Raw genomic sequence first — 22,170 nt, 5'->3', positions numbered from 1 at the left:
TTTGTCAAATCAATGAGATGTGAACAACTGCTGTGATAATGTTGTTAGCCAGCATCATTTTCTCTTGTTCTTGGTTGAGCTGGTGATTGATAGAGGCGGTGGTCATTATGTCCAAGGTCAACAGACCTAAGCGTATTAGATGTAAACTTGCTTTCCCATACGTGTCCTTGAAAGTGCACCAGAATAATACGGAAAAAAAGGGATGACTATTACAGCAGTTAGGATCGCTGACACATCAGTTTGAGCAGCACTGCTGGATCTCATCATTTTACAAAGATATTATGGGCATGAGTGGGTAGATATACCTTTCGGTCAGAGTTAGGGCTGAACGATTATGGAAAATAATCTAATTGCGATTTTTTGCCCCAATATTGCGATTGCGATGCGATATGCGATTATTTTTTAAGGTCTTTGTCTTCTGTATTATTAAACAAAGACAAGCAATACATCATATAGTATGGCCAATACTATATTACATTAATTTTAAACTGTTCTTTCCTGGAAGACAGACCTCTGTTATGATGACATGAGGTGATGCATGAATTGATGACTGACATTTTTATTTAACTTCTTCAATCACAACAGTATATTTGAACATACACAATAGTTTATTTTTAGCTTACAAACATCTGAGCATAAAGTGCTGACAAGGAACCCTGGTGTAAACATTAAAATGAAAGTCAGTACAATGTGCAGATTGCAGAAATATAAATAAAATAAATCAGTGGCTTTACCACACTCAGTTTTTCGACATCTGTGAACTACTAGACAGTCATTCAATTAAAAAATAATATTAAATAAATAAAACTAATAAATAAAAAATGCACACATCTTACTGATCTCTGCAGTCAGTAACATTACACATAAGGTGCAAACATAATAACAATTGTGTAAACACACACACACAAACACGCCTTTAAATTAAAACTGGCTGAACATCTTGATTATCTGCAGTAAGTAACAGCAACACAGCACAAACTAAAGTGCACAATGAGTATGGCTCAGTTAGCCATAATCATCCTAGCTCACAGGTTTTTTGCTAGGAAGACTAGCATATCTACTTTTGCTGGCTTTAAGGATGAGCGAGTGCAGGTCACTATATTCCCTCCAGTGCTGAACAGACGCTCTGAGGGGGCACTTGTGGCTGGCACACACAGATATTTGCGGGCCATCTTGCACAGTCGTGGAAAGTGAATGTTGTGCACCTTCCACCAGGCTAAGGGATCATCCTCTCCGTCAATGACAGGGGTCAACAGGTAACTATTCAACTCTGCCTCCACGACATCTTCAAGTGGCAGAGGCAAAGCTGAAGAGGCCGCACTGGTTTTAAAAAGACTACCAATAGTCTTCTTTGCCTTTCCCCCAGAGGCCTGTGCACTTGGAGAATTTTGAGCAGTTTCAGTGCGAGACCTCTTCTCCTGCCAGATGGGAAGAGAGACATTAGTTTTGCAGTTAGCTTATTTTTAAATATTATGTGTTTGTGGAAATATAATTTTCAAGGATTTACCTGATTATGTGTACGTCTAGCCGATTCCACCATTTCTGTCTTCAGTCGGGCCTTAATGGCAGGAAGGTTGTCTGCGCTGATGTATTGCGTTTTGAACCTAGGGTCCATGAACGACGCAACATCCAAAAGCTCCTGGGTGTTGAGGTCACTATACTTGTCGTTGAGGTATGCCAGGACCTTGGTTTTAATTGATCTAGTCAGATCAGTGTCCGCAGCATCTTCAGCCAAGACTGATGTTGCCAGAAGATGGAGAACTGGCTTGAGGTAGGAGATGCTCACATACTCTTCTCCAGAAAGAGCATCAGTAAATTCGGAGAGAGGATGCAGTGCCTTATGAATGGACTCCAACACTTCAGCATCCTGCCAGGTTGGGATGAGGGAGCGTGCATGTCGGTCACCTGTCAATACCTGCGATATGGCTTTCATCTGTTCCAGCACTCTGGCAATCATTTTCTCTTTGGACCCCCATCTTGTAGGGCACTCAGTAATGAGAGAGTGCTCAGGAAGCTTAAGCTCCTTCTGTGCCTCAGTGAGTGCTGCCTTTTTCTTCCAACTGTGCGAGAAGTGCCCCACCAACTTCTTGCACAGCCCAATTGCTCTTGATACTCTACCATCTTTGATTGCATTTTCTGGAGGGAAAAAAAAATAAAGTAAAAAGTAAAATTAGTGTTAGACATACAATTGCAGTTATGATGCAAGGTTTCACCATTTCTCTCTCTCTCTCTCTCAAATTCAAAGTTGCTTTATTAGCATGACTATGGGAACAGTGTTGCCAAAGCTACTGTTACATACATCATGACATACAAGAACATAAGACCATAAGACAAAAACAAAAAAGAAAATACATAAGAAGAGGTGGGTACATCAGGGTGGGGTTGACATAACATATCTAGAATTAACAGCAGTAAAGAACAAGATAAATAATAGTGTGGTGTGTTTGTAGGAGAGAGTGATACACAGGCTCGCACATACATGCATGCACACGCACACACTCTCTCTCTCTCTCTCTCACGGCAGTAACTTACCAATAGCAAGATGTAATCTGTGTCCGAAACACTGGAGCCTGGTCCATTCGTTCAGCTGTGCTGCTTTCACCATATTTGACGCGTTGTCCGTCGTTATGCAGACAAGGTTGTCTTCAGGGAGATCCCAACACGCAAGCCCCTCTCTCAGGCCAGCAGCAATGTTTTCCCCTGTGTGGTCTTCTGGGAAGTAGGCCGTTTGTAGGCTGCGAGCTTCGAGGTGGAGGTCTTCGGTAATGTAATGCACCGTCAGACTTTGATAGGGCTCTGCTGTACGGCTTGACCACATGTCTGTTGTCGCCGCAAAAAACTCAACAGCCTTTAACTCCGCTGCGACCCTCCGCCTACATTGCATATGTAGCTCGGGTATTGCAGTCTGACTGAAATACGTGCGGGAGGGCATTCTGTACCTCTTATCCAGTGTAGTTACCAAATTATTGAACCCAGGCTTGGTCACCGTATTGACGGGCATCATGTCTTTCGCGATGCAGTGGGTTACTGCTTTGGTGATTTCCACGTGCCGTTTTGAAGTGCGTTCATATGGCGTAACACCATCAAACAGTTCGGTCAGTGATCCTTGCCGAGTAACATTACTAGGTTTATTCTGCACACTACTAGATTTTTTAGCCATACATCTACCATACTCTGTTTTGTGCCGAGTCTTAAGGTGCTGGTACAAATTCGTAGTGTTTCCGCGAGATGTAGAAACTCTACCAAGACAGGTTTTACACAGTACCTGACTCTGTGCGACATCATCTGTTTTAAACCCAAAATATTCCCACACGGCTGATGTTCCATTCCTCTTTGGTACTAGCATCCCCGCAGGCTCTGGTTCTGTTGAACCTGAGGCCATTGTGTAGGCTACAGCTTTGCTTGCTAGTTCACTCTCGGTAGACTGTTTCAAAACTTTGCTCCCCGTGTCACGTGACCAGAGTGCAGCCTCTGTGGTTAGACAATCTCGTTTGATCAAATCACATGTTTTACTCGCGCATGTCACGTAAACGGAGTATAATCGCAGCGTATAATCGCAGCCTTTGCGGTTAGAAAATTGCACTTGATCATGTCGCGATATTATCGCAAATGCGATATATCGTTCAGCCCTAGTCAGAGTACAAGGTGGTGAAAATCAAAGATGCAGAGGCACAGTGAGATATTCCTGTGAGATTGACACGCAAGTACTTCTAAATGCATCTAACTGTGACCTGTAAAAAGCCTGGAGATGAATAAAGAAAGCCGTTAATGGTTCCATGGACTGATGTGCATTTAATTTGGAGAAAATGGCACTTAGCAGTGATTCACCGTGGATACGAGGCCCATCAGGGCGAGAGTCACAAAGAATCCATTTGATGAACAGAAGCTTATCCTAACACTTTAGTTGGTAGAATGTTCTTTCAGGGTGATATAATGTAGTCACAAAGATTTCAGATACTGATGGTAGAATCACAGTTTCAGAGGCACAACAGCTGAATGGCTTAAATGCATCTGTGTTATTTACTGTTTTTTGTGTGATTTTTGGTGAAATCTTTGCGAGATTATTCCTTTGCATTAAAGAAAACATTCTTGTAAGCTTTAAGTAACTTGAGCTTAAACATATAGATCCCAGCAGTTCTTTGGGTGCTGTGGGGGGCGTGATTATGTGAGTGTTAAACTCCTGTCAGTCTTCGTTTACACTGAACTCACTTGTGTATACCCCTTGTTGGATTTTTAATTAGCCAAACTGTGAATATTAATTAGCTGAGAAAATACTATTTATTTACTTTTTAGGTTAAACAGATTAGAGATGCTTACTCGGTTCTCAATTAGCTGCTTAAATAAAGCTGTATGCGTTTGTTTGTGTGAAGCCCAGTTTGTTCCAAAGCTAATACACAGTATGCAAATTTTGCTGTAGCAGCAGCGTGGGCTAATTCAACAAGAGAGAGATAGAAAACAAATGAATCAGTCTGGGTTTAGTTCCTTTGATCAACAGAGAAGCAAAGCATGGCGGTCATTTTCAATGAAAACGTTTGACAAGTCGTTATAGCATCAGGAAATAAGGACATGTTTTCCACAGAGATATATTTAATAAGCTATTATAACAACAGATTTAAGGCAATTCTAGGGGGACTTGATGAGAGACATGCTGTTAACACACTACAACAAATCATGCTTTAAAAAATTTTTTAACTTCCTACTAAAAGCCATTTGTTTAATTCAGGAAAATTAGCTGTCAGTGTGCATTTTCAATACAACATTAAATAGCAGCAGCCAATTTAATTTGATTAATATGTACTACAGGGTTTGTTTTTTTTCCATTGCTGAGGTATATTATTTATTTAAAAAAAGATGCAAGGTCTAAAACGGCTTCACTTCTGCTCTTCACCATCTGGTGGCACTCTTCCAGCTTTTCAAGGCCCAAGAGTGAGCTGCATGCACAGTCCCATGGTGGGACCAAAGCTGCTGCGCCCACTGAACAAAGGCTTTTGTCAGGCAGATCACAATCACTTTATCCTTACTGTTACACACCTGTGTACTGTTTCTCTTTAAACTGATACCACTTCTGTAAAAGTCTCCTGGGTTTTTATTTGGAGTTTCAAATCCAATTTAAGTCCAAAAATGCATCATCTGCAACAACCACACACCAAGATGAATGAGAGGCATCATTTAATTATTATATCACTGATCAAGATCTATTCAGTAAATGGCCCATGATTAGTGTCATTTTAATGGTTTCAGATATTACAATCATATTTTCAATCAAAAACCATTAATTATTCATTTTTTCATTGCATGGTTTATGCTAATAATCTGGAAGCTCACAAGTTTTAAACACACATCAGTTGTCAGAAAACAATCAAGTTATATTAACGCACATTTAAGAGATTTAATGATGACAAAAACACAGCAATGGATCACCGTACCTACAAAACAGCCTGACTAATAAGGCACTAGAGGTAATGCAGCCCTTATGGCAGCTGTCCTTTGTGTCATATGATGATTTAAGGGCAGCAAGTCGCACCATGAGCTAACGTCTTCTAGAGAATCAGAATGGCCCTTGATGTAAAAGGACTTTAGCCTAGGCCTCTTCTCCCTGAGTGGCAGCGACCCCCTCTCTCCACACCCACTGTTTTGACTGTCAGCAGCCCCTCCTCTCCTCCCATCTCAGCCCTAATGAGCCATCTCCTGGGGCAGGGCCTTACCCCCACCAGGGGTAAAGAGGCCATCATGTTGCTCATCTAAAGACGACACATAGCCATGACTTCCCCCTAATTGTGTGCCTGTGTTGCCTCATTTGTTTTCATCGTTAAATATTCACCCTCATATTTTCCCCTCCCCACTGTAAGCAATTTGGGGGTGCGGATCGTTTCTAGCGGTATGGGAGGGCTCTGAGGCCCCTCTCTCTGTGATGTATGGAAACACCCACAGACATGCAAACAAAAAAAAGAGACTCTCTGAAGTAAAATAACAATACTGAACACAAACACTCTTCATTATGCTCACACCCAAGCAAACACATACACACACAAGTACAGGCACACACACACCCACACACACACCAGTAAACCCCTTAGGACTGTTTGCATCTGTGGCGAATTTCAAAGTAGTAAACATCAAACTGGGACCGAGTGCGACCTGTAGGAGAGGAGAGCTTTAGCTGCGCCATTAAATATTGATGTGCTAAAGTTATGCATATTGTTTATTGACTGGTTTCACTGAAGAAAACAGAGAGGGGGGAAAAATGGCATCTGACCAGCTAAATCCACGTCTAGTGTGATTTCTGAATACTGTTAAAGCATACTTCATCTTCATAACAGTTCGGTTGTGATTCAGAAAATAAACAAAAGGTTGAGAAATATCTGAAAAATATGCTGCCTTGCTTAAGTGCTTCCCCAGAGCAATGCTTCAATTTTCACAGAACAAATCCTGAGTGTAGAGACAATTAGTCTGTAATACATCAATCTCCCACAATTACGGCTGATTCGATGTAAACAGCACGTCCGTCCCCTCTGTTAGTTGGCTCGGCTGTGACATTTGCCAGGTGGTGTTTGCTTTTTCCATGCTTAGGCCATTATTAGTCTAATGCTCTATAAGCATCCTGTTTATCTGGATGGAGGAAACACAAGTATACAGCATTTTTATAATCCTGCAGTTTGCACAGTTTGCTGAAATTATACATTTTAACTGGACAAATATGTGCATCCGAGATGGGCTGTTTATCTGATCAGCAGTCAAAAGCCAAAATATATTTAGGTTACAGTCATAACAGACCGATAAAACCAGAACCTTCTCAGAATTAAATTGAAATAGTTTTCTTCAACACAGTAGAATTCCTCTATGTTGATCTATTAGTCACATTTCAGACATTCAGTAGGATACTGTTATATATTTTCTTTATATATTATATCTCCTAAAGCATAAAATGTCAAATTTTGAATTCAATATTAAGTCTCTAAAAAATCCATATGCTGTCTTTGAGGGCTGTTTACAAAGTCTTAAGTATGTTTTGATTATTTATGGATTATCATGTCCACTTTGTTTTTGATTACATCATTGACTTCATTTACTTATGGCATTACCTGATTTATGAAGAGCTTTCCTTTGTTTGTGTAATTGCCGACACTTTATCTTGAATGAACGGGTAATTTTCAGCTTGTAAATATTAGATTACCTAACATCCATAAAGCCCCAAGAAAACCACAAGGCAAAGCAAATAAAGGTTAGTTTTGTAAAAATGAAAACATTTTTGGGCTCCTTAAACCCTGATCACCTAATAAATGGATGAATTTATGCACTGAGATCATTATTGGGGCAAACGGGGAGAAAAGGCTGAATTACTCAGTGCTTTTTGTTCTGTTTATGTGAAAGAATATGACTACGAGTTGATGCAGTAATAGTTAAAATGTGCAGACTGCATAATTCAGCATATTATTTTTGGTGTTCTCTATCATGTTCATAAACGGTTCGCTTAAATTACATTTGGAGTACTCTAGCAGGAGTGTACTGGAGTGATAATGCCGTCTTCCTGTGAAAGACTCATTCCTCCGCCGAACACCACTGAGATGTAAATTAATCTGAGTGTTTCATTAAGGGCACAGGGTTCTATTGTCTCACAGTCTATCTGCCCGCTTCATCGAGCAGGGATGTGGAGGAGGGAAGAGGGTTTGGTGAGGTAAAAGGGCAAGCAGAAACACAACACGTTGACTCATGCAGTGTAAAACGTATAACAGATGAAGACTTTCTGTCGCAGTTTTCTTCAGAAATATCCCTGACTGTTTCTTTATCATCACAGTTTTTCCAGTTAATGCCACATTTCACAATACCATTTCCAATCATTGGAAAACCTCGGCTCTACTCTTACAGATCAAATTTGATCAGTCTGATAGTGATCATACCCAATTGAGTCACCTGTATCAGAAACTGTTCTGACAGCGGTGCCTGATATGGTCTTCAGTTCCTGGCATTGCCTGGGTGCTATTGCTAGCCCAACATTATCCAATGTTACGGCATGTCCTGACCTTCTGTTCGTCCATCCAGTCCAGCACAGGTGTATCACCGGGAACTAGTCCAAGCCAGACAGTGCCATGTGGTTAATCCCTTGATGAAACTGCACTGCCAAGCACAGCTACAAGGTTGGCAGTGTTGCGCGCGTCAGACATGTAGCCCTAGTACCGAATGCACTGTGTTGTTGCCATTTTATTCCAGAGAGCTGCAACAATAGATAAATACAGTTAGATAAAGAGGAAGACAGTGATACACTGTTTTTGCCTTAGGTGAGACACCTGTTACAGTCTTGACATGACAGAGAAAATAAAGATCAGAGTAGATGCTCAGGAGAATCTGCTTGCGGTTTGTGTGTGCATAACTGAGCACATATTGCTGACACACATGCTCAAAATCCTTTTCTGAGGCTCCTGTTACTTCACATACGCACAACAACAGTCACGTAGATGTACACGAACGCGCTTGTGTGATCACACGCACCAGCACAGATGATCATAAGCTCGAGGAAAGGTCCTTTTCACGTCTCTGCTTGGGGAAATCAATAACTTTAAAAACAAAAGACAGAATATTTCTTGTTTTCCCTCCTTTGCCTTTCAGAGATTTCTATGGAAGTCAGCTACTGTAAATAAAAGAAAAACCAAATCCAGCCAGACACACTCATACACACCACACTTCCAAAGCGGGCAAATAAATGCTGGCAGCCATGCTGCAATGAGCAGACATTAAATAGCGTCAGTGTCAGTTTATCTCCCATGTTTAGGTAAAATGATCCGTCTGACAAAACAGGCTGATATGTGCTGGTCTGAGTGCAAAGTACACACTGATAAAATCTAATTAGCTCCTATTTTCAAGCCTTGCCACAGCGTGAATGGCTGTTGTGATGGGCACATGTGTACACGTACCTATGGGAGGTATGATGTGATAGAAACACCAGAGCAGAGACAGAAAGCGAGAGCATGCAAGTGTGTGACTGCATGTAGGTGGAGGGGATTAGCCTCCATGCCTGATTGGCATGCAGGTGGAGTACAGCTTTCTGGCAATGCAGCAATATTTTTGCTGCAACCCTCTGACAAGCAGGTGCCGCTCAATCATGTGAGTAGCATTCAAGCCTTTTCTTCAAATGATGCAAGGCTGTAACATTAACTTAACTGGTAAAGGAGAGCTCTCATAAAGGCTAGCCTAAACAGCAAGCTGCTTCTGAATATTAGCTTTAAATAGAAAAAATCTCTATAAAAAATGATTTTCAATCCTCGCTAACATGACAGCTTACTCTGCAATACACTATGCAGTAGCAGCTGATTTCTCCTGCTCCTGGATCATGCCTCCGGGCGAGGCTTTTGCCAGGTAGTTTCCATTTCCACCCAGAGCTCACACTCAATACGGTGAAGGAGAAGGTGTCAAAGTCAGGTTGTGCTATCAAGCCCTAGATAATTGTGTGGCGTCACGGAGACCCAGCAAATGGGGTTTAAACTTGCCGTCAGAAACCCCTAGCATAATCAAAACCTAAGTGAGAGAGAATCTGAAAAAAAAAGGGAAGACACCAAATTTTGCTACAGCGAGGAAATGATATAACCTTCCTTATCAGATCACTTGGTGGTTACAGCAACTCTGCTATGACAATCGAGGCTTTATTTAGGTGAAGAAGTCTGCAGTGCATTCACACAAAAGACCATTTAACCGTTCTCCAGAGCTGCACTTCATCTTCAGCTGAGAAGACGCCGATGCAGCGGAAGTATAGCAAATATTTTCTAACAACAAACTGTGACCACCAGTCTCGTTTTCAATTTGACACCTCTCCAGCCACTCTGACAGAATTGGACACCTCGACCTAATTCCATTTCACCCTCATCACTCCTCGCTACTTCCGCTTCACTTGTTTCTTTATTGGTGCCTAGAGCGGCAACATCCGTCTCTGAGGTTAACAAAGCCTAATGACTTGGAAAAGTGGCAATACAGCTCATGTCAGTAAAGCATAGCGAGGGTGAGGCAGTCAAAAATTTAAAACCTGAACAGGAATCGATACTAAGGTAAGACAATCAAACACGGGATTTGGAGCACGCATACAATGGGCAAGGATTACTTATCAATAAGTGTTGATAATCTTGCATTTTACTAAAGAACCAAGTATAACAGAAGAAGTGTTCAAAGTCAACACAGAAACAGATTTCTACTTAGATCATAATAATAAAGACTTTATAAAATTTGCATTCATTGTTTGTCACTGTAGCTGACATACCAGATATACCCGTTCTTAATGTTGCATAATAGTTAAAGTCATCAGTATTGATTGACTACTAATGTGGTTAATCTTGACTGTGTGATAGCAATGGTTAGCATTAAAATCTAGTCTGGCAGCAGTTGCTTTTAAAAATATCAAACCGTCATGTAAAAGTGAACTGGTCAAAAATATAAATAAAACATGTTTGTGTTCCCAGCTCTACTTTATTCCCTAATATTAGGGGTGCAACGATATTCGTATGGATATTGAACCGTTCGATACAGTGCTTTCGGTTCGGTACGCATATGTATCGAACAATACAACATTTGTAATTTATTTTATCAACTTTCCTTCTGACGATGCTGTCTGTGTTGAGCGCTCAGTGAATCTGCGTTCGACTACTCCGCCAAGGCTGCACTGTCGAGCGCAGATCCACTGAGCGCTCAACACAGACAGCATAGTCAGAAGGAAGAGCGCAGGGCAAGCTAGCAAGACAGAAGTTAAGCTCTCCTTGCAACATGGACCTCCCCCACCCTCATTCAGATCTGGCGTTTGGAATTATTTTGGTTTTCATGTGACGTATGACCCTGAAGGTAAGCGAGTCATGGACTAAAGTAAAACAGTATGTTGGATGTGCCATGCAATGCTCAATTACATGGGTGGGAACTAGTGTGTTAGCGCAGTTAGCTCGTTAACGTGTTGGCCGTCTAGCCCCATGCACAGGGCGATCGGCGGTAGCTCGTTAACGGAGATTTGCCGTGTTGTGGCGTTAAGGTCATTTCAACGAGATTAACCTGAAAGCACTAGTGGGAACACAACGAATATGACTGCACATTTACGCCGACATCATCCTAGTGCAAAGACAAAAACAACAAGCATGCTACTAACTTTAGCCGAGTCATTTAGACAGCTGTTAGCACATGATTCTCCTTATGCTGCTGAGAATATAGCCCAGAAGAAGCGGATAGTATAGCTTTTATTTTGGAAAGAGCCATTTCTCTGTAATAAACTCTCTTTTCCAAAGATGAGTGATTCCTCAATCAGATACAGGGCTTGCAAAATCGCTAGCCCGACGTCCTGGGGCTAGCGATTTTTTTCAGACGGGCTACCCTGCCCGTCGGGCTATTGTAGGAAGGAAAAATCTATGTCAATGCTTTTGCATTCTTTCAGAAATGTAGCTGGGTAATTATGTCATTGGCATCGATGAGCCACTGTCAATATGTGACATATTGAAATCGCGTTTGAATTTGCGCTTGGTTTTTTTGCTTTCACTTTGCAATCGCGCGAACTGTGTATAGAGAGCGACAGCACTGATCTGTGAGTGATGATAATTTGCGCACCAATTCCTCTGACGTTGTCTTATCAATCGTTAGCTTACTATGCAAACATGACAAGTGAAATCTCCCGCAGCTTAAACATGTGAGAGGTTGATCGTGCAGAGAATCGCTGAGCATTATGTGAGTGCGTGTGTAAAAGCAGCAGGATATATATTGTAGCGGATCAGGGCTGTTCGGGGTTCTGTTTGTACAGTTATGTTTTGTTTATGTTGCCATAGTGACGGGTGACGCCCTCTCGCTGCGACGGTGTGTCCTTCCGGGGTCAGAGGGCGCCCTGTGTGGTGTTGTTGTTGTTGCTGTGCTGTTGCCGCGCTGAGCAGTTAGCTAGCGGCAGTGTTCTTCTGCAGATGTCAATAAACGGCTGTGTTCCCTGGCTAGCTCACGGGAAGCAAGACCAAACGACACCTCCGTCTCCTTCTTGTCTGAGCTCGCCACAATATTTTAGTTCTGCTGAGCCAAATAAGACAGGTCAGGGTGAAGAAGTGACAGCCAAAGAAAAACTTACCACAAAACGGAAAAGTTATGACAAATCAGATAAGGCAAAAAGAAAGTGCAGCTTTATGGTTTCATGGACAAAAGAATTTCTGTGGCTGCAATACGACAAGCGAAATAACCAGGGCTGCACATAAGTGGTCCGCAGGTGCGCATTCGCTGTCAAAATAAAAATGGGCACAAGATAAGAAGTTGCAACGCGTGTTTGCATACATAAGATTTTAAGGAGGAGGACAGACATTTGTTTAGAACTCTTAAAGATGTCGAAGAAGCAAGCTCCTTTAAGCAATTACTGTGATGTTCCTCCACCTCCAAAGAAATGTCAGGAGTCCGAACCACAAAAGAAGCGCGTATTCTCGGAAAAGTAGTTGCAGGAGGTGAGCTGGCTTCAAACAAATGATGAACGCACAGAAATGTGGTGCGGAATGTGCCGTGAAAATTTAATAAATGACAAATTAAAAAGGCATGAACATTTTTTTTGTATCGAAAAAATATCGAACCGTGACACCAAAGTATCGAACCGAACCGAACCGTGAATTTTGTGTATCGTTGCACCCCTACCTAATATATATATATTTTTTTATTAATATCTGCTCCATTTTAAAAGAAAATCTTTCTTGATAGGAAAGGATTCAATGACTTGTCATGAAGTAACTGCCTTAGTTTATAGCCTTGCCAGTGTTTCAGTTCCTGAGGGGCTCGCAGTAACATGCTGACACCATTTTATCCATTTAGTTGAAAATGAGAGGAGAGTACCATGCAGTTTTATGATCTTATCCCACTTGGCGAGATTTCTGGCACTCCTGGTATGTCTTACGCCCAGGGCATGGAAAATAGAAAATATGCTCTTGTGCTCTCCCCGTCTCCTTGTATCTCTCTGTCTGTATGTGTGTAACAGTTACAAACACCTACACAAAAATATTTGTTTGCACACTAAAATATATTTGTGTGTGTGTGTGGGTGTTGTAGCCCCTAAGTGCTTGCTCTTTGCTTTTAAAAAAAAACAGCCAAACTGCTGTAGCTGTCATCTCCGAACCTATCAGCAACACTGTTTACCTGTTCCTGGTTTCTCTCTCCTGGACTGAAAGGTCTGCTATAAGCACAGTGAGTCAGCAGACCAGAGGGGAAGGAAGGCTTCAGGTTCAGTTTGGCGCTATGATGAGTGGCCTGTAAAGGGGTGGTGACAAAGCCACATACCCTCCTACAACAGTGGGGTATAAACTGATACAGAACAAAAGTCTTTTCCCAAGTCACTCCAAACATTCGTGTTTTTGTGCTAGTCAAGGCACAACAAGAGTTGCACAGCAAGTAAAATGATCAAAGAAACAATGTAAATATTTTTTTTAATAAAAGAACAGCCATATTGGCCTATCGCAGGTATATTGCAATTAGCATATTCCTTCTGTGATATGCACAGCTGCAGTGAGAACATTTTATTTTGAGAATCAAGTCCCTATTTAAAGTAAAGAAACCCAGTGAAACCCAGTATGATTGGAGCTTAGATTGTGCTTAACTGACATGTAGATTCTGTGCAATTGTACAAAGTCCATGTTTTTCCATCCACCCCTCACACGTCATATGCAGCTTGAAAAAACACAGGATGGTAAAGGCAGAAAAAAGAGTCTAAAAATCAGTTGGTTACATGATATTGTTTATGTCCGTCTTTTTATAGACAATGTACAATTCTTTAGAGGCAGGGAGCAAAAACATCTGGATCTGAATTTTTGGTGCAGATGTCCATGTGTTTTGGTTGTTGGTACTTCAGCATCTAGCTAGCACTGATGCCAAAGCCAAAAAATAGTTTCTTTTCCCATGTATTAATATTATTTTAGTGGTATATTAACATAGGACAAGGTTCATTTTGCTTTATATAGGTCTAGCTGATTGAAAGAGCTAGTTTGAGTACATTTCAGAGCCTGTACTTTTTCACTTTTACTTGAGTAAACATAGTTATGTGAACTAAGAGCATCAGCTGATATATAGTTTTTTAAAAACAGTCAAGAGTCTATGGAAACCCCTCTTAAGACACCTCTGTGACACTTAATTCTGCAACTGATTGGATTTTCTCCATGTTGCTGCAAAATCTTACATTTAATTATAATTATATTTTACAAAATATTTGTAAAATATAAGTTGTCTTACACTGACACTAGTGTGATTATAGAGACATTTAAACTATAGTCGCACTAGGCATAAGAGTAGTTTGCAATAGTAACGGTTGCACACGGTTGCAATAGTAAAATTATTGCAACCGTGTGCAATCAGCTTGCAATTCCTCTGTCTTCAAAATCTTAACATCAAAGATGTGGACCAGGTCTGCAGTAAGTTGTCATCTTCAAAATGACTTTGGTGCATCAGGACACTAATAAAACAAGGACAAAGAAGTAATAAGATAAATGGTCAAGTTACATGCAATTTATTTGGGGTAATATGGCTATTAACTGTAATAAAACAGAAATCTGCTGCAGTTGGATGGAGGTGTAGTGCTATACTGGAGCCAAGGGTGGACTGGCCACTCTGACCATGATATTTCCCAGTGGCCTAAGGGTCATTTTGCCCTAGCATGAATACTCAAGTTGATGAGCAAACAGTTTACCAGCTACACAAATTCCATACAACTTCCTCAGCCTCCAACTGGGCCCAGTTTATTAAATTGGGTAAGTTCAAAATGTATATTTTCAACAATGAGTAGCTGAGGTAACAAGTAATGTACTAACAAAAGAAATATAGTGTAAGTGCAGGATTTACACGAGTTTCTCTCTGAAACACGGAGCAAGGCTAAAGAGAACCAGTATGGTTTTGAAAGGTTGAAATCTTCTGTTTAAAACTGACTGGGACTGTGTGTGGTCTGAGACTCGGGTGGATTGCAGGATTTATCCAAAGATCTGCTTACAAACTGCTCCACACTAAACCTGATGTCTGTTTGTAAATGCTGACATGTAAATTGTGTTAAAGAACACAAAACAGTATTTGCCATCAGATCCTGAGCGTTGCACATGTTAACGATAATACCGTTACAGTGCCGGGTGACGTAAATACACACATATCTCTGGGGTTTTATGCAGGGTCTGTGAATTTGCAGGTACTCCTTAAAATCAATGCTACCTACTGTACTATTCACATTTTAAACTAATGTTACAGCTGCATAGCCCTCTCACACAAATAAATGAACACTTCTAGCAGCAACTATCACACAGGCACAAAATGAGACATGCTTTTCAGGGTTAAATTTATCAAACCTTGCAGCAAATTGCTTGCCACAAACTTTATTAACTCACATCAGTCTGATTCATTATATTGTATCATCACTTAGACTGAGACTCTGACTGATTATGGCTGGTTGGTAATCTGTCTGGGTTTATAAAATAAACAGCAATTTGACAATCTGTCTGGGAGTGATTGCAGTCAACCTGCACAGACTGCGGCTTGCTCAAATTCTTAGTGAGCAGTTGGTCACCACATCTACATGCAATTAGTTGCCAACAGCCAGTCACCCGACAGCCACTAGTTTTTCCTTGTTGCAAGTCTTGTTATTTCTATTCTTATGGCCCAATTAATAAGGAGTTGTCTGAGCCACGCTATTTCCAATAAAGAAGACTTGTTACATACAATCCAGACATTTAAATCCAGCTGTTAAGTTCCATTTATCAAATGAGTTCAGTATAAAAGAGCGGCTAGGCTTACTAGTTGTTCAAATCCTGATTCATATGCATGTCATTACCATTTATATTGTTTCAGGAAATTTTATCCATAGCACCAAACCAAACACCGCGAAGATCTTTGCATAAACTAGATATTGATGGAAAAGGCAAGAAAAAAAAGGGCTTTCTGTGCTTTAAAAAATGCAGAAAGACAAAGAGAGTAGCAACACTAAAAGTCTGTGTGTGATTACATGTCATGACACTCTCAGCTGAAAACAGTGGGTGTCCTGCCAGACTGTAAATCACTGCCTGCGCTCCCTCAGGTTCTCTTGATAGGTGACAGCTCCAGCCCTCACCTCACCTACTCCACACGTCTTTCTCTATACACTGAAAGGGGACGAAAAATAAACACTCATGCATAATAAACGCAGAGGCAGGATGACAGTTACTGTAATGTCATGTCTGTCCAGGCAGCCAATTAAAACTTCCTGCATGGAATCAAGTGACGGAAGGGAAGGTGCTTCAGGTGAAACTATTAACTATTTGTAATTTGGATCTGTAGGGATACATTTAAAGTTAGACGATGAACTATATTGGTATACAGAGACAACACAACAACAAGGCTCTAAAAAAGAAACTAAAGAAAGTCTGTCTACCTGTACCGATTGCTCCTAATAAATTATACCGCTGTTTAACAGATAATTATGAAGTTTTAGAAATAAAATATTTAGCTAAATGGATTCTAAATTGGGAGCACCCCTGATTTGATCCAAATATGCAGAGCACTTAGCAAGGAGAAATCAACTGGCAGCGAACCAAATCAAAGGCTGTGGTGAAGATTTGCTATTTTTACAGAAGTAAAAAACAGATGCAACGAAACCCACGAGACAACTCAGAGTTTCTACTTCACCACAAATGTAATAATCATTTACTGCTGCAAGTGACAGGTCGGCTTTGTCACGGAAATGTATGTGTCTGTTTATTCTCCATCTGTGGTGGCATCTGTTTCATATTGTTCTCGCTGTCTGTTTGCCAGCGTTTGGCACCAGCGCATTCAAATGTTATTTTTATCTGAATACACAGGAGCAAGCACATTGCTTGTATGAGGTTGACATGGTCGTATTCAAGATGACATTTTGTTTATATGCTTTTCTTTTCTGTTTTTTTTTTCTGTCGGTGTCGGGAGCATGTGCATATATGAAACACTCTGGCTAAAAGCCAGAGCCATCACAACCCTCATCTCTTCCTTATTCCATCTTCCACCAGGTCAGGACTCTGTCAAGTTCAGTGACACTGGTCAAGAGTCAAGATTACGGTCACTGGACACAGTTTGTTTTGAAAGAATCTCCATCTGTGAGCTGGCTGCGAGGGTCATGGACAAGACACTTTGAAATGTCTTTAATACAAGTAGTTGTATTACAACCACTTGCCTTGCATTGCAATGTAGTGTTTCATGCAGTCATAAATTTCAGACCGAGATATAAAACCGTCCAACCAAGACCACACAGTTACAATGTAGGGGACCCCCCTTTTAAATGCACCATAATTATATTTTCAGTGGAGATTTTGATGAAAGAAAAACTTGTTATTTTTATGATTTACATGGTTTTTTTGGGGGGGGGGGTTTGGCTAAACTTCTACAACACCTCATACGCTGGCACTCTGTACTCATAATGCTGGCAGCCACCATACATTTTGTCCTTTAGTATGGTCCAGACTGAAGAGTAATGGAGCCTATGAAATCTAAAGGGGTGCTAGCCACACTAAAAGAATCAGAAGTGGGATTCACCACACACCATTTCACACATGGCCTCAGAGCAGTCAGAATGAATGTCAAGGTATGTGCTGTTCAAGAAACCTATGCATTTATACGGGCCTCACTCAATAAATAGCGGGATGGCGCACTGTGCCAACCATGAAATTAACTACCTCAGAGACATGTCAGCTCAACGAGTGCAGCTCAACACAACTGGAAGGCTACACATTCCAGCTGCGCTAAACCACAATGAAAACATACAGTACTTGGCAATAAAAATCAATCAATAGATTTTATACCATAGCTGCAGCACACTCTAATTTAACTGTTTGTTTGTTTGTTTTTATCCATTTTTCACCCAGAAAAAAAAGGTCTTCTACCAATACAGGAGGGTTGTTTGAACATCCTTTTCTCCTTTAACAATTTAGGATGTGCAATATAATGTCTAGACTCATTTGAATTCTAGAAGTTAAAAATGTCGACTGTAGGTTGGAAGAAAGAAGCCTCTTACTCGTGTTTCCTTCCTTTAGTTTTCATAAACAGCCCTTGATGTCCCTCAAAGAATTTTAACTTATATAATAAGTCAAATTGTCAATTGTCCTTTGATTAAATCTATGCTCTGGGTCAAAGAAAGGCCACATTACTGCAAACTCAATAAAGAGTACAGAGTTAAAGAGCCACAGAACCAATTAACTAGAAAGTTTTCCTGTAAAACAGAGGATGTGATGGGAACGAGCCGTGCTTAGTCACTCCAGCCAGGCAGGGCTGTTCACTCTCTCGTCTGTTCTCATGTAGGTGCGTGTTAGCATTGTAGCATTTAGTGGCATTATGCTGCAGAGTAAAGAGATGTGAAAGGGGCAGTTTTACTATGCAAAGCTGTAAACCCACTTTATGGTTACTTTCATAAGGCTCCTTCTATTATGTCACTTTATCCTCTTAACAGACCACAGCTTGACCACGACCTCTGATCTCACTCATTTGCTGTTTGCGAGCTCTGTCTTTGAAATCGAGTCCAGCTGGAGTCCATGAAGTTGAAAGCTCAGCCTTTGAAGCAGAGTGTGATTCACACATAATAACACATTTCTACATTTCTTTTAACTAAACCTACCCAGTTCTTCAACAGCTTAACAACTGTTGTATGGTCATATTCACACTGGTGGAGCTGATTCCATTTGACAGCTTTTTTTTTTTTTTTTTTAAACTACTCATTTATGTAGTCGTGTCCCTATGAATTTATAAAACCCTGCTGCAGTGGTGTTAGTACTTTAGAAAGGTGACTAATGAGCATGAGGTGAGAAGTGAAACTTCTCATTAGAGTGAAGAATGTGAGGAACAAGCTGAGAGGGTCAAGCCATATGTGAAAGGAGCTGGGAGGGTGATTGAAACTGTGGGGTAAAACTTGAGCTATGGGGTTGTGATTATACTGAAAGGACAGACATTATGACCTTCCTATCATTTAACACCTTGATTGCATGTCTGTCACGTCTCTGTCAGGCTGACTGCTTCATCAGAAGGCCTTTGTCTGGTATGGGTACTCCATTAAGTCTGTGCCCAGATCACAAAAAGACAGAAAATTGACAAAGTAATTGTCCAAAACGTACAACATTTTTATGAAACCATGCAGATTTATTTAAAAAACACAGCTAAATTTACAAGAGTATATCATTGATAGATACTTTGATTATAGGGCTGTAATATATAAACCCATGCAGACATTCAAATAGATATTAAATTAAATTACCTCATCCCATTACAAGGATTTCATAAACACTTGAGCACAGGGGCAATAACATTTCTGTAATACCTTTAGATACAAAGGAGCACGGTTTTATGGATACCACTGTCAGTGTTTTGGGCTGGTGTTTGGTCTAGACTGAATTATATCATTTTATATCATGTTTAAGAAGGTTTTGCTATGTAAGACAGGAACAATTAAACTGATCAATTTCGTGATCCTCCAGCTCTTGCTGTGGTGTTACCATTAGGTCAAAATTTCATTTTGTCAGAGGCTTTCTTTTGCCTTCTAATCTTTGCCATTTCTATCATCCAGATGTATTTGTGCCATTTATCAAAGGCTGGCAAGCTAAATGATGGGGGAAGATTTTAAAGTATTATGTCTGCTAAACACCAGTCAGTCACTGTCATCACAAGAGTGTTAGTGCTTCACATTAAATGTTGATATTAGCTTTTTGTGGTTTTGGTTCTATTTACACTTGAAAAGTCATATTTTTAGTCCACTAACATTTAATATCATAGTTTCACCAAGTATTTGCTAAATATCACTACAAGATTGTTTCACATGTTGTTCCTTCATGTGATAAAACATTATGTAATTTATATTTTAGTTTTAGTTTATGAAGTAGCATTGGAAAGTAAGTGTAATGGACTGCTCGGTGTGATGAGTCTCTTCTATAGATTAGCACTTTTATGCAGCTTGAGTTTTCTCCAACAGGCTTACAATATTGATACGTTTGTTCTGTTTTCTGTCTAGTTTGCAGACTGGACAAAGTGTGACCACACAAATACATTTGCATGAAATCATTTGTTTTTATTCATCTCTGGCTCTTCCTGTTAAAAGGGAGTTCTTCCCTCTCACTGTCGCCAAATGCTTGCTCACAGCGGGGTTGCAGGGTCTTTACTTTAAAATAAAAAGCACCTTGAGGCAACTATTGTTGTGATTTGGCACTATATAAATAAAATTGGAATGTATTGAACACAACTAGCATCTTAATCACTGCCTACACCCGATATCACAACAAAGCGTGTAACAGACACGCCTGTCATGCAGAAGTTGCAGTAATCTGCACTAATAACAAGGGGTATTTTATTTTATATAAAAGTATTTTATTTCCAGCCAACATGAAAATAATCATGGGAAAGCATTTAAACCGACATTATTAACACATTTACATATATATACATATTAGCCACCTAGCTTAATCGATTCTGACAAGGACCCTGGAATAGTCTGCGTGCCTTTAGATAGATCATCGCCCCCTGCTGGTAATGCAGTTTCTGCATGCAGTAATACAACTTCTGCATGGGTATCCATTTCGCGTTTTAGAGAGGCGAAGTGTGAAATGGACACTGTAATAGACACCAGCATGTCTATTAGAATTTTTGATACTGGATTGACTTACAGTACTACCAGCCTGCCGCCATGTTTGCCTGTGTTTTGATTTTTGCTGACTATGGCAACATAATTGTGTGTGAGTATTTGCATTGTTTCTTAACAAGCAGAAAGTTAAATTTGTTGTGAAAGTCCAGAGCATCAATTGGTGCAAGAATTAGGAATATAGAGAAAATGTAGGTTTGTAGGGCTCTTGTTGTACACACCCATTTTTAAAATATTGTTTTGCTGTTATTAAATGGTTTCCTAGCAGCCTTTTTAGATTTTTAACCACTCTAAGTTAATACCACCACAAGTATCAACTTATCTTCAACAGGCAGGTGCAACTGTGGTTTTCTACCAGCATTATGTGCTAAAAGAGTGCTGAAGTGAACATATAAAACATTTTTTTGGTGAACTTTTTCTATAAAATACAGATTAAATGCCGTTTAGAAATTAGCTGGGGGTCAAACTATGTCCAAATTGCATCTCCTCTTGGTTCTTGTAGTAATTGTTGCAAATTGTTAAGGGGCTCTAGGGCCAGAATACTTAGGATAAGGGCTACTTCACTGGTATGAAAAAAGAATCTGATTAGATAGTAGTCACAGGAGGAAATACTCAGTCTCCCCAAATAACAGCTTGCTTGAGCATAAAAAAGACAATTTATTCTGCACACTTAGTCGCCCTCTGTATTCTTGTTAAACTCAGTGTTGATAAAGCATAGACACCCTATTCTATTCCACACCCGGGAGGTCAGCACTCCCAGTGACCCCAGTGTACTCCATTGGACTAAACAATGATGCTCGGTCACCTCCTCGTGGCCCAAGACAGATGGCTGGCTCCTCTCTGTGGTAGCCACCATGGCCAAGGTCACCTCCCCTGTGCATGGTGCAGCTGCACCCCAACACTCCCATTATCACCATCTTTATTCCCGCTGCACCATCATACAGCACGGTGCAGACACATGTTAGCAGAGGAGAAAATAGCCATTTAGATTCTGCTGGTGTATGTCACACCACACAAAATAACAGTGCAAAAACAAAACTCCTGTAGAGGATCAGCTTATAGATGCGTTTCTCCAGTCTTGGCTAAAAAGCTGCTCGAGTTTCAATAATGAAGTCATGATGCAAGCTAAGCAAAAGAAAAAAGAATGGAAATTGAATGAATAAACAGCAGATGCCTCCCCAGCAATACCCACAATCAATTGGCACCTGTGTCATTCTAAGAAATGCTTCACACCAGACCACTGAAGAGGAGAAGAAGTATTGACGATGGCCTGTGATCCATGAGACAGGCTACCTGTCACAGTCACAGGGGTACCTCCCTCACCCATTCAATACAGCAAACCATCAGATCAATGTCCACAGATGCAGTCTTCCCCCCCTGCAACACTAATTATCTGAGCATTTTATACTGCCAAGTCCTCCACGCTTTGTTTATGCAGGCTACAATTAGCGAAACAGTCAATAAAAAGGATGGGGGAGTTACCCTTGATGGAAGGGAATTGCCAGGAAGTGAGAGGTGGAGTCTTATGAAACTTGACTGCATAAGAAGTAAAAGCAAGCCGGAGGCACAATGGTGGGCCAGAATTTGTGACAGCCCGAGCAGCA

General features: G+C 40.6%; 1 protein-coding gene across 1 annotated transcript; it reads right to left on the bottom strand.

Annotated features, from left to right (window-relative positions):
* Positions 1 to 397: 397 nt before the first annotated feature.
* LOC309696087 (E3 SUMO-protein ligase ZBED1-like) lies at positions 398 to 1,981 on the bottom strand. The gene is made up of 2 exons (XM_082517182.1): positions 1,508 to 1,981; positions 398 to 1,418 (listed from the first exon to the last, which is right to left on the bottom strand). The coding sequence occupies exons 1-2, from the start codon at positions 1,955 to 1,957 to the stop codon at positions 1,026 to 1,028; spliced, it is 843 nt and encodes a 280-aa protein (XP_082373308.1). The 5' UTR covers positions 1,958 to 1,981; the 3' UTR covers positions 398 to 1,025.
* Positions 1,982 to 22,170: the final 20,189 nt, after the last annotated feature.

The sequence above is a fragment of the Aulonocara stuartgranti genome, assembly GCF_965226115.1.
Source record: "Aulonocara stuartgranti genome assembly, chromosome: 19".
NCBI classification, from domain to species: domain Eukaryota; kingdom Metazoa; phylum Chordata; class Actinopteri; order Cichliformes; family Cichlidae; genus Aulonocara; species Aulonocara stuartgranti.
The sequence above is the reverse complement of the archived record's forward strand: the minus strand, read 5'-3'. Positions and strand labels throughout refer to the sequence as shown.

What these genes read in the sequence shown, in the direction of transcription:
- LOC309696087 (XM_082517182.1), bottom strand. Translation starts at nt 1,957, where the DNA reads ATGATTGCCAGAGTGCTGGAACAGATGAAAGCCATATCGCAGGTATTG. An exon ending in CTAGACGTACACATAATCAG is followed by an intron (nt 1,419 to 1,507) that starts GTAAATCCTTGA and finishes CCCATCTGGCAG; the next exon opens with GAGAAGAGGTCTCGCACTGA.